Source organism: Amphibalanus amphitrite, unplaced genomic scaffold (assembly GCF_019059575.1).
Source record: "Amphibalanus amphitrite isolate SeventyFive unplaced genomic scaffold, NRLGWU_Aamphi_draft 000997F_arrow, whole genome shotgun sequence".
Lineage (NCBI taxonomy): Eukaryota > Metazoa > Arthropoda > Thecostraca > Balanomorpha > Balanidae > Amphibalanus > Amphibalanus amphitrite.
Window position 1 is genome coordinate 51,902 of NW_024882491.1, and position 12,762 is coordinate 64,663.

At 49.6% G+C, this 12,762-nt stretch overlaps 1 protein-coding gene across 1 annotated transcript in view; it reads right to left on the reverse strand.

Moving 5' to 3' along the window:
- The window catches only part of LOC122369000, a 109,488-nt gene that overhangs the window by 8,415 nt on the left and 88,311 nt on the right, over nt 1–12,762 (reverse strand). Inside the window, exons 14-17 of the mRNA XM_043343354.1 lie at nt 8,853–9,063; nt 8,493–8,684; nt 7,218–7,365; nt 529–704 (exon numbers count right to left, since the gene is read on the reverse strand). Of these exons, the coding sequence (XP_043199289.1) occupies nt 529–704; nt 7,218–7,365; nt 8,493–8,684; nt 8,853–9,063 (727 nt within the window). The remainder of the gene's footprint in view (nt 1–528; nt 705–7,217; nt 7,366–8,492; nt 8,685–8,852; nt 9,064–12,762) is intronic.

A 12,762-nucleotide genomic window follows, 5' to 3' on the forward strand; every position in this document is an offset into this window, starting at 1 on the left:
GTGTCGCCAACAGCATGGCTGTCTATAGCTGGAGGCGGTGAGGTCACTAATCATCGGACAGAAGAAAATTAATCGATTGGTACGTTCAGCGTATGATTGGCAGCATTGCAGCAACACGTACAAAAAAACAAAACAAAAAAACTACAACTGCGGCCGGGTAATCCAAGGGCCTATATGCCTTCACAAGACAATAAAGTTCGATGAGCCTCTTTTATCCCCAGTAGCGGCGGAACACCTTCAAGTAAGGGGGGGGGGGCACTGCCGACTTTTGGTCCCATTCATTCCATGCAACGCCCATAGGGCTAGTGTTAAAATGGCAAAATCAAAGGGGGCACGGTGCCCCGGTGCCCTACCCGTTCCGCCGCCTATGCTTATCCCGAGTCGGCCGATTGCCATAACCATAGACAACATGAAATTCATTATCTATGCCATAACATATTGGAACATCCCTGGCGTACCCATTCCCCGGCGGCGCGTCGGACTGCACGTCGTAGCCTGACCTTCCGCTGTCGCTCCCAGGTGACTGACCGTGTGCGGGTCCGTCCAGTTGGGCGAGCGCTGCAGACTGTTGATGTCCAGCTTCTGGGTGACGAAGCGCTCGGCGGCCGGGTCGCCGCGACCGGCTCCGGCCGGCCCGGAGTCCTTAGTGGCCTTTCCGGGCAGGTATTCCACCATGGCCAGTGTGAAACGGTTCTCCAGAAACGCTGCAAGGTAACAAACCAGGCCCAAATCTTCTAACCTTTCCTGCTAAACGAGCGAAACTTTACGAAATTAAACTTCCAACCATTGCACAATAGACGTAAGGGCCGGTGACTTTGGGGCATAAGCGGAAACAGCTTTCGGTTGCTCGGTCACTTGAAATTTATTTGGAGCCAAAAGATTAATTGAGAGTATAATAACAATCTATTACAAATAGCCACAAGTATTTCAAATTACAAAGTAGGTACAATTTTGGAATGAATGGTAATGGGTACCTACCTATATGGGAATGTAGATACAACATTGATCACTAGTTGCTATGGAAGAGTTAACACGGACCTGCATTCTCCGCAAACGCAAGACGCTAGTTTTGCTCAGGTCACCGAGCAGCTCATGGCCCACTTAGCCTATATGCCGTGCCGTTGCATTGGCCCAGTCGCCAACTTTTACCCCATACGGCCCTGGGTGGTCCCGGACTCAGAAACACGACTCAGGTTGCAGATGTCTCAATCTCTTACTGGAAGACAATCAATTATCCCGAATAAGGCAGTCTTACCTGCCTCTACCGCCTGACGGACTCTGTCGTTTACATCAATAATTTCATCAATTAGAAGGAAATGGAGAACTTTAATATTTACATATTTAAAGATTACTCGATAAGAACAAGAAAAGGATTGCTAATGTAGGCAAAACACGTGGCCAGAAGTTGCTGTTATCCTCATCAGGGATGTAAATTATGTAGAAGCAATTCGTTTCGCAAGAAAACCGCTAGGCGCAATGGCTTGGTTAAGGGCAGCATTAGGGTCAGTGTTCGACGTTCGTTCACCCGAAGGATCTCCCATGACCCAGGGTATCACCGTTAATCCGCACGTGCCGTCGCGCTCATCACATCCCTCCCGCGCTCATCATCCTCCAACGCCCCGGTCCAGCCAGTGGCTCACTCCACGCCCCGGTCCAGCCAGTGGCTCACTCCACGCCCCGGTCCAGCCAGTGGCTCACTCCACGCCCCGGTCCAGCCAGTGGCTCACTCCACGCCCCGGTCCAGCCAGTGGCTCACTCCACGCCCCGGTCCAGCCAGTGGCTCACTCCACGCCCCGGTCCAGCCAGTGGCTCACTCCACGCCCCGGTCCAGCCAGTGGCTCACTCCAACGCCCCGGTCCAGCCAGTGGCTCACTCCACGCCCCGGTCCAGCCAGTGGCTCACTCCACGCCCCGGTCCAGCCAGTGGCTCACTCCAACGCCCCGGTCCAGCCAGTGGCTCACTCCACGCCCCGGTCCAGCCAGTGGCTCACTCCACGCCCCGGTCCAGCCAGTGGCTCACTCCACGCCCCGGTCCAGCCAGTGGCTCACTCCACGCCCCGGTCCAGCCAGTGGCTCACTCCACGCCCCGGTCCAGCCAGTGGCTCACTCCACGCCCCGGTCCAGCCAGTGGCTCACTCCACGCCCCGGTCCAGCCAGTGGCTCACTCCACGCCCCGGTCCAGCCAGTGGCTCACTCCACGCCCCGGTCCAGCCAGTGGCTCACTCCACGCCCCGGTCCAGCCAGTGGCTCACTCCACGCCCCGGTCCAGCCAGTGCACTATGGTTGGAAACGGCCTCACGGATGGCCGTGGGCAATTTCGGAATTTATGTATGTTTGGGGTGTCATTCTGTTGGAAATTGATGAAATGTTTTGAATTGGGCAGAAAAAATTATTTAGTTGCGCATTTAGTCTCCATTATTGTACGTGGAATCGGGAGTTTCTGATAGTGGCTTTTTTGGTGCGCCGTCAAAGGTTTAAACAACCGCGCTGGTGATAGAATGTGGAGTACCTCCATGACGTTGTAAAACTGGATTATTATATATCAAAATAATCCTTGTTATGTTGGCTATCGAGTGGAGTGACTCTTTTTCCCATGCGTGTTCAAAATCAGGAACGGCATTGCATTCTGTTTGCAGTGTCACCACAGCAATATTTGCAAAATTACGTTTATGTTTCATTGGACATACAAAAAGTTCTCCATCGACCTCCATTGAGCTTTTTGGCAGAATAAATCTCTGTTCAATTCTGCGTAAGGGGAACGTAAAAGCAGACTGCGCACTTGTGCGCAAAATCGTCCATGAAGCTTCATCTCCCGAGGCGTACCTACCCGTCGCTTCGTTAGCACCAGGTCGGCTCGTCAGTCTTGCAATCGCTTATCCTTATAAATGATGGTAAGAAGCAGGTTTGCGGAGTCGTGGTGGCGCCAAATCCGACTCCGACTACGACTCCGACTCCTGACTCGTTGCCATGACTCCGGCCGACTCTGTCTCCGACTCCGGACCCCTGCCAGTGTTTCGGAGTCGTGATGGAGCTGTTCCGATTCGGACCGACTCCGACTTCCACTGCGGGCTCCTGACCGACCCCGACTCCGACTCCGACTCCTGGCTCGTTGCCACGACTCTGGGCGACTCTGACTCCGACTCCGACTCTGACTCCGACTCTGACTTCGACTCCGCACCCCTCGTAAGAAGTAACTGCTCGCCCCTGCACCTGGAGTATGGATATCGTGCAAACGTGTATGGATATCCTGGAGTATGGATATGGATATCCACCGACAGAGCAGACATACAGACATGCTGTAAACGCCATTACACTGCCAATACCATGGCAAATCAAATGGCTATCTATGGTTTTTGATCATCGTTCTACATTTTCCAAAATCTTGAACTGAATGTTGGCAATTTCTCGTGACTACTTCACGACCATGATGCATGCATTTCTGAAATTGATCTTTTTCAACCAGCCACGTACTCGTATGATAAAATGAATGTCACCATCGTGTTCTACGCCCAAAAGTACCCATAAAACATGTGTCATGCATGGGCTGCGAATAGGTACCAGTTTTAATTTTCGGGGTTATGTGCTTACCTGATTGACCTGACTTTGACCCTGGCCAGTGGCCTATGTTTGACTGACCCCTACATTGATCTGACACTCTTTTAGCACTTATATGAAGGGTTGTGACAGTTGTGACAGTTGTGACAGATTGTTTAGGACCAACTGATGACTGAATTTATTTAGGACCAACTGATGACGATATACTCGAAACGCGAAACGCGAGGCACCAATTGCGAGGTTCTAAAGTCCATGCTACTGAAAGCCCGATTTCAAGTGTTTGACCTGACCTTGACCCGACCTGTGACCTCGAAATTCAACTTTAAAGTATTCATGTGAATCGTCTCGTCACGTTCTTCTTTCGTTTGCCGCGCCTCGTGCGTTTCGCTGCGCCTATTTGTTCGCGAGTTATCGGCTGGGGGCGTTGAACGCCCCCCCCCCCGGCAAACGGCGGATGGGGAAATACCCCAGCAACTGCCGGGTTAATCTGACGCATGTTTTGTCATTTGATCGTCATTTTATTTCTTACTTTTTTGCCCAATCTAAAAAAAAATCATAAATACTCTTTCTCCAAATTTTTGACCCTTTATGACCAATAGTAAGACACTGTGCGTCACTACGTTGATATTTCTCGCCCTAAAGCATAACAACAATATCCATTCAGTAATAGCAGTGTTCAAAACATGTTCAAAATGCCTAGCGATATCGATAACATAACGAAAGACATAGGCTACTTATAGCATACTTGCAATGATGACGTCACACACGCGTGACGTGACGTGACCTCGTCATTTCTGAGTTACTGTATGATGCACGAAAGACACTGGTATACCTATGCAAAGTTTCATCGCAGTCGGTCTACGCATTAACAAGTTATGGGCAAAACATTTTTTCGCGTTGACCCCCGGCCATCCGTGAGGCCGTTTCCAACCATAGTGCAGTGGCTCACTCCACGCCCCGGTCCAGCCAGTGGCTCACTCCACGCCCCGGTCCAGCCAGTGGCTCACTCCACGCCCCGGTCCAGCCAGTGGCTCACTCCGGAACACTGAGACTGACGCACTGAAGTCGGCCGCACGCGCAAAACGGCCGGCCTGCTCAGTTCTCGTGCTAAAGAGCCGGGGGGGGGGGGGGGAGGCTCCTCCACCAGGCACGGGCATTACCTCAGCACGTGCTGAGGCGCGCCCAGGTCAGAGTGGCACACCGGACAGTGAGTCACCTCACACGACTGTGACGCAGACAGACACAGCTTACTGTCCTGTGTGTAAGGGAGCGTCCGTCTGTCAAACTATCGAACACGACAGCTAAGCACTGCATCAGGGAACTCGTGTGGAGTAACGGCCGATGATTTGGCCAACTGTTGGACTGTATCGAACAATATAAACTTCGATCGGCAATGGGAGATCTCACACATGCTGTCTCAAGTCATCAGAGAGGTAATAGCCGTTTTCACGATGGCCATCTGGTACACATTTGGTCATAGGCGCGGGAGCCGGAGGGGGCAGTGGGGGCAGCTTGCCCCCCCCCCCAACTCTGGGGCCGTGGGGGCGGTGCCCCCACAGCTTTGAGACGGAATACCACACTTTTTTTGCAAGTGTTTTTTTTTTGTTGAAAAAGCCGAGGGGTGAAAAATAAGTGGCCTAAAACCGGTGAGAAAACTAGATTTGGGGGTACCCTAGGTTGACCTCTATTATGGTGTGCCCCCCCAATCGGAAAGTAGTTCCCGCGCCCCTGCATTTGGTACACATCTGGTGCAGATCAGGTGCAGATTTGGTCAAATCAGGTTCAGCGTGTCTCTTTGTAGCTGTCAGCTAGGGTGACACTAATTGCTTATATGCCTGCTTTGTCGTATCATCTGAGAGCATCATCGATTAAAACACTGAAATAAATTCATAAAATGAAGATGTTTGCTGTAAAAGAGATTAGGTGCAGATGTGGTCAAATCAGGTGCACTCGCCGAATAGACCGTCATGAAAACGGCTAATAGGTAGGCACTAATTCGGTCAGCCCGGTCAGCCATGGGAAGGGGCCTTGGGAAGGGGGCAGTAACAGCTTCGGTGGCCTCGTTTCAATGGGCAATGCTTGCCTTGGGCTTGTGCGCCAAATATGATTGATGCCTGGAAGTGACTGAAACAGGACACAATTCAGTTTACTTCCGCTTTGACGTTTGATTTACGAGCTAGGTGGGTAGGTACTAATGAGCGTTTAAAGATATTTGATGAGCTTTCAACCATACAAAATGTAACTACTTTTATGCCTAAACGGAACTTACCACTGCATATTAAAAGGTCCTTTGAGCAGATAAAGAGGTAAAATTGTACCATTCACCACAATATTGACATCACGATGCCCTCACTTTCTTGAGACATGATAGAAAGAGTAGGCATGATAAGGAATATGTCACATGATAGCCTATGGGATGTGGTAGATGATAACGGAAATTCGACCTACCTCAGGAAATATTTCAGAGAGCTGGGAAGAAAATGAGCAGGTGTATACATAAAGTACCTACTGCGAGACATTCGTACTCAGCGACCTTTCATTGCTGGGTGAACTAATCCCAGTGGAACCCATTTGAAATTGCTTATGATAAATGTTACTTTTAAGCATTGGAAATTGTTATATGTGAACAGGATCTGATAGAATCAACTGAGATGTTGCCACCTGACTCTGAGACTGACATTAAATACAAAATGATTGACACGCATTCACGCTTATCCATCCGTGATACTGTCAAAAATCCGTTAGGGATAATTGGAATACAATTATATATTTCACAGCACATACATATATTATAATTGCTGATGATATCGAATCAAGTCGGTTAAGTGGGGGTACCGTTAATATATAATACTGGACCTAAGCCACCAGAACGATCTTTTGCGCTGAGTTCCGGGCCGGCGTAGGGGAGGGGTGTTAGTTGGAGCCTGTCTGTGATTGGCTGACGGGCTAGGGCAGGGGAGGACGGGAGGGAGGGGAGAGCGGCGCGGCCGCCATATTGGGGAAGCTGCGGTTACCTCGACCAAAATCGTGCTGACGCGCGGTCACACATTTTTCGGCCGGTTCGCCAGCCTATCCAGTTACGTCCGCCGTTTCTTATTTCGAAATCAGGCAATGCGCTGAGCCAGCCCGGCGGGCAATGACCGGGCTTCGCAAACTTTTACCAAACAATACTTCAGCATCAATTCAACCAGTCTTGCGACATAAAATGCTTCCTTGCCAGGGACGGGCAATGACACCGGATTTTGAAACAGCCAACCCATCTATCACAGAGAGTCGTGATAGCAGCATAGCCCCGAAGCATGCTCAAGGGGGCAGCGTTTGATATACCACGCAAAGCATGTTACCTACATTTTGCAGCGAGCATTTTGCTTTTAGGTGAATTCGATTCCCAAGCGATCGTCCTATGTTTTTTTGTGCTATCGTTTCCTGACGATCGCTTTATAAACAAACACGACCAGTGTTTTGCTTATAATGTTATGCCTGATCTGTGTTCAGACATTTTTTTTTCATTTGGCGGCTACCTGGCACCGTACCTACCATCGTTCCAACAAGCTCCATAGCCTGTCCTGCTGTTGAAAAATCTCCCATCCTAAGGTTTCCCCTGGTTTTGAGTCTGAGTTTACATAGGCATCGACAGCCTTATGACAGTCCTAGATCACTTACCCGGCAGTCCGAACGCCTGCTCGAGCATCACATTGGCGCCGACCTCGATGTCGTAATGGATGAACTTCTGCAGGTCCAGATCGGGCACAGCTGCCTTCTTGTCCTTGTCCTTCTCCTTCTTAGACTCCAGCATCGTCTCCATCCATTTCTACCACCAGAACAGAAACATGAGTCAGCGTGGGTCAGGCATCGGCCTTAAACAGGTCTGGGTCAGGTCAGGTCAGGGCCAGATCAGGGTCTTCATTGAGGCTTTATTCTGTAGGTAGGTATACTGCCCGACTCTTCTCTTCTGAGCATTCCACGAAAGGCAACATGCATTATGCATGCCAATGCATTGCGATATGACAGGCTGGAAAGTCTATTTAATTTGTATTTTGCAGTGCCATGGAACCATTGCGCAGTACCTACAGATCATTTCGGTGTGTTAAAACGCGCAATATTGGTCCGTAGTAAAAAAAAAAAAAATGCAGTCGCAGGGATAGGGCTATTATCACCAGTCAGTATCAGCAGGTTATGTCATCGCAACACCAATGCTACATAAGCAGTGAGCACCGTGCAATAAGCCTTAACTATGACGCAATATCAGGCCTTTATCGACGCAGTGGTGCCATATATCTGTGCTGCTAATTAAGAAGCCCATTAAAGCTAAATCTGTGTGAGCTTGTGATGGATATGGGATATGAAACATTAACGGTATATGGTTAATTCGAAACAGGTTCGAAATAATTGACGCAGAGACTCACTCGTTTCATAAAATACTGTCATACCAATCCCCGTACAGGTATTCCGGATATCATTCCAAGATATCCGACTCCGAAGTGCCTGTCGACTGGAGCCGTATAGACCTACATCGACATGAGTTGGATGTACGAGTATATTTACGGAATGTTGAGTGGTCATCATAATGTCATTTAAACGCCATAAAATGGTCATTAAAATGATCCAACGCATTACAAAGGCTGATTACTGAGGGCCCTCTTGCAGTCATCTGGCACACCGTAAAACGTGCATTTACACTTAGTCAGCGTGTGATTTAGTACCCCTACACGCCCGGTACCTTATGCTAAACTCACACACAAGTCACAATGACCATGTGCTGACCATCCCTTTCCTTTAAATTACATTTTCCAATCTCATCTGGTTCTCCTCTACCGTATCAACCAGCGCATTCTTAACCTTCCCTCCCTCTCCAAACTCTTCCCTTTTGCCTCCATCTCCTCTCCATTATTCTGTCCCTCCCTGTCTCCCCTCCTCCCCTCCCCACCAGTTCCTCACCTGCAGGTTGGGTCCATCCGCCAGCTGGCTGGTCCTCTGCCTCTCCTGCAGCCGCCGGCACCACTCGCCCACAGTGAGGTCAGCCGTGTCCCTGCGCAGGTAGTGCCGGAACAGACGCTTCTCCGACTCTCCCGGCTCGCAGCTGGCGCTCTGGTAGTAGCCGCTGCTGTACTCGGGCGCGTCCACCGCCGACTGACCACCGGGTCACGGGTCAGAGGTCAGAGGTCACGGGTCAGAATTCAGCACTCAGCAGTAAGTTCTACTGGGCAAGAAGACTCTTTTTCAAAGCATTCGCGGGACAAATTGATAGCCAGCGTGGTTTCCAGTGGTATGGCTGACCGGGAGCGACTCGTACCGTACCTCTGTGTGGGGCAGCAGTCGGTAGAGGATGGTCAGGCCCGGGATGGTGGGGTTGCTGTCCATGTCGCTGGCCATCAGGTTGGCCACGCCGCCCTCGAAGCTGGGCAGGCCGACCCGGATCCGCTGCTGGTGGCCGCCGACCCGCAGCACCGGCTTCCCCTGGGCGGAGTCGAACGGCGCCAGCAGCGTGGTGCCGGCAACCACCATCTGACTGCAGGGCCAGGGGACGGGGGATGGAGTCAGCAGGCCTCACAATTTGACACTGTGTTTGTGTGTGGAGGGGAAGGGGGTCAGATGGCCTCATACTCTCTGCCTAGAGGGGGTGAAGTGGATCAGAAGGCTTCGCCCTAGGACCGGCAGAGGGCGAGAGGGGGGAGGGGGACATCGGCCAGACGGCTTCATGAACTGTCAGAAAAAAGGTGAAGCTCAAATAGCTCCCTCGTTGATGGGGAGGGTAGGGGTCACCAATTACCACGCTCCGCCATTTCGCTGCCAGTGAAACTTTTTCGCGGCATACACACCCCGCAGTTGACAACCGTTGAATAGACGTGTCAGATCTTCACACATCAATAACGGAAGCTGTTCCAGACAAAGGTGTTATCTGGGATCGGTCGAGGGGGAGGCGGGGGGGGGGGGGGGGGGGCTGAAAAGGCTCACAGTTCGTCCACTGACAAAGCGTTGATAGTAATGATTGATGGTGAAATCAAGGATACTATCGGGAGGTAATCTCCTGTACAGTATGATGCCCTGCCACCCCTTGGCCACGATCCCCTGACCATCGAACTTTTCCATGGGTTGGCCTGGCTGTAAGACGGAGCCTTATATGTATAATGATGTCCCATTCTTTCAACGAAAACCGTCGAAAAATACCCTGCGGTCTTCTGGCAGCGCTTGCCAGCCTGCATGTTTTTGCTGACATTTCTTGCAAATTCAGCGAACCCGTGTAATTAACCGCAACATGGGTTCAATGGTGACAAAAATGCATAGGTACCTAATCTATCACTTATCAGATCCACGCTAGGATTTGACGTATGTTATACATTATATTATCAAATAAATTTGTCATCCACCGATCACGAGGCAGGAAACAGACGGAAAAAAATGATGTTATGCCCTGTCTCGTTTCCAAAAATACGAGCCACTGTCTTAGCTGGCAATGCATCGCCGCCGTTTTCTCCCGTGATCTCAGTACGCCAGTTGATTATACGTTATAGGGTAACTGTGGGGAAAACGCACCCCTGGGTTAAACGCCTCCCCTAAAAAAATCGTATTTCTTATCGACGGATAGGTGTTTTATCCTGTCTTTCAGAACAGTCAGCTGCTTGTTTACGTAGGTCTCTATTTCCGGTTCTGAGTCTTGAGGAGCAGCGTGGGTAGGTGCTGATGTTGGTTTTGGATGTTGTTTTTGTTGTTTTTGCAGAAGATTCCTAATATTTTGATGCCCTCTCTATATCACAAACCTTGCTATTGTGCACATCACTCAAAACTGCGTTTTATTGTCATTCTGTTGAATATATTATGCTGCGGCGTTAGTGGCGCGTTTTTTGTCAATATTTTGTTGACCGGAAATGGAGTGGATGGGGCAAGACGCCTACTCGATGCATGGGGCAAGACGCCCCCAGTTTTCTGAAAGGGGGGCGTTTTGCACGGTGGTGAGAGTGCAGGGTAGCGCCCTGTAGGTCGGGGCCGAAAAGGCCTCTCCCTGTCCTTTTTTGCTGATATATCCTAAACGACTGCAGATATCGTCACCAAACTTTCAGGACTCCTCCGGGCATTCATTTTACACATTGCAACAAAATTTTATTCCAAAGGCTATGATAGGTTGACCACAAATGACGTCAGAACGACGTCAAGTTCTGCCATGTTCATCATTTTCTGTTGATAGATGGGGTGGGGGCGCTTTGCACATGGGTGTGGGCGTATTACCCAGGGTATGGGGCAAAACGCCCTTTTGCAAGGGTATGCGAAAACCTTTTTGGGGGGTTAAATACCACACGCAGGTGTCTTTTCTTGGTCTCAAAACGTAGTAAAAAGAATGAGCTACATGATGGTGCCCAAAGGTTTAAGTAATCTGTGTTGGGTTGAGTGTCAGAAGGGTTCGCGCTTAAGGGGGGCGTTTTTGACCTATTCACCCTACTTCCAAACTGTTCACTAGGATATCACTCTCACACGATAACAACTACTGAGTTAACCCGCGCCCTGCTGGGGTCTGTTTATAACGCGACCTGGTGGGGGGGGGGGGCTATTTTTTGCCCCCCCCCTCGTATCTCCGAAACTACTGGACGGATCCGCAAAATTCAAACGGCGTTCGAAAGGCCTGTCAAATTTGCCGTCAGAAACCGAATTTCATTGACCTCGGGGTCACCGATGACGTCACAGGTCAGGTCAAAGATGAAATGTTTCACCGTTCACGGGTCTTCTAAGGAATGCGCTATAACACCGAGGAAAACGCATTTTGTCGAGAATCAGCGATAGAGCGTCAGTTGCCTAGTAGATATGTTGCTATTAGAGGTCACTGACAATACCAGGTCAGGTCACAGGTCAGGTCACCAAGGGTCACAGGTCAGGTCACATGAGCCCAACTTTACTTAGGTTGTGTGATGCATGTTTTATGGCCAATTTTTCATTTCCAACTCAATGGTGTTAGTTATAAGACTATCAGGTACGGCTTAGGTCACTTTCTGGTGAAGTTCAGGTCAAGGTCAGGTTAAGGTCAGGCCAAAAAAGGTCAAATTTTAAAGTTGATAGTTTTGCATAAAATGGGTATTGATTCGATGCAGCTCGTCACGGGGAGTCTAATGGTGGTCTTTGTTTTGCGCTACGGGGTCTAGAATTGCTAAAAAATGAGTTTGAAAATTTGACGTCATCAATTTTGAACAGTTTTTTTTTCGCTATAACTTCGCCAAAAAAGAGGTATCAATCTCAAATTTGGTATGTGGATGGAAGGTGGTAAGGACTATCACATATATTCCGGTTTTTGCGAAATTCAAAAAACTTTTTGGATTTTTCGATTATTATATCCAAAAAAAAAATTTTTTTGATTTTTTGGGGTCAAAATTCAAAAATTTCAAAAATCCGAGATAGCAGTTTTGTAGCCCTGTCGATTCTACAGCTTTTATGTCTTATCATTTTTCTGTATTTGCAAAGCTATAGGCCTGACAGCTCTTCCCGCGAAACCCTTTTTTGGGTCGAAAACGGCAGAACATGACGTCACTCTGACGTCATTTACGGCCAACCTATCATAGCCTTTGGAAAAATTTTGGTCACAATGTGTAAAATTGATGTCCGGGAGGGTACTGAAAGTTTGGTGACGATCGGCGCAGCGGTGCTGGAGATATATCGAAAAGTCTGGAGGGGGGGGGGGGGCAAAAAATAGCCCCCCCCCCCCCACCAGGTCGCGGGTTAAAAACTACCTGCAGTCAACCAGATACAACTACCTGTTAAAAACAAACAAAATAGCTACCTATGCCGCAACAATCCACAAAATTATCTATTTCTAAACGATGATGACTAGTGGTTTTCACTGCGCTAAGGCAATTGCAGAGCCGGTAGGTCGATAGGAATTAGGGAAAGACATTGGTCTGGGCGGGCACCCTCATGGTGGCTCGTCGGGGCTGAGCCCATCCAGTGGACAGACCACCCAATCCTTTACAACCACTGCACCCAGCTGCGGGCCTGCTCCAGATGTAGAGCTACCGCTTGGGATAAAGTTGCCCGTCCAGCCCGGAACTGAGGTGGAGGCGTGGAGAAAGGATTTGACTATCCTGAGGATGGAAACGACGGAACGGAGATAAAGGGAAGGGAAGATAGACGCCACCCGAGCCCTCAAATGCTGTCGCAATGCGCTGGTAGGAATGGGATAGTGTTTTACCTTATCAATTTGCCATACGTGATACGTTGCTGCTTAACT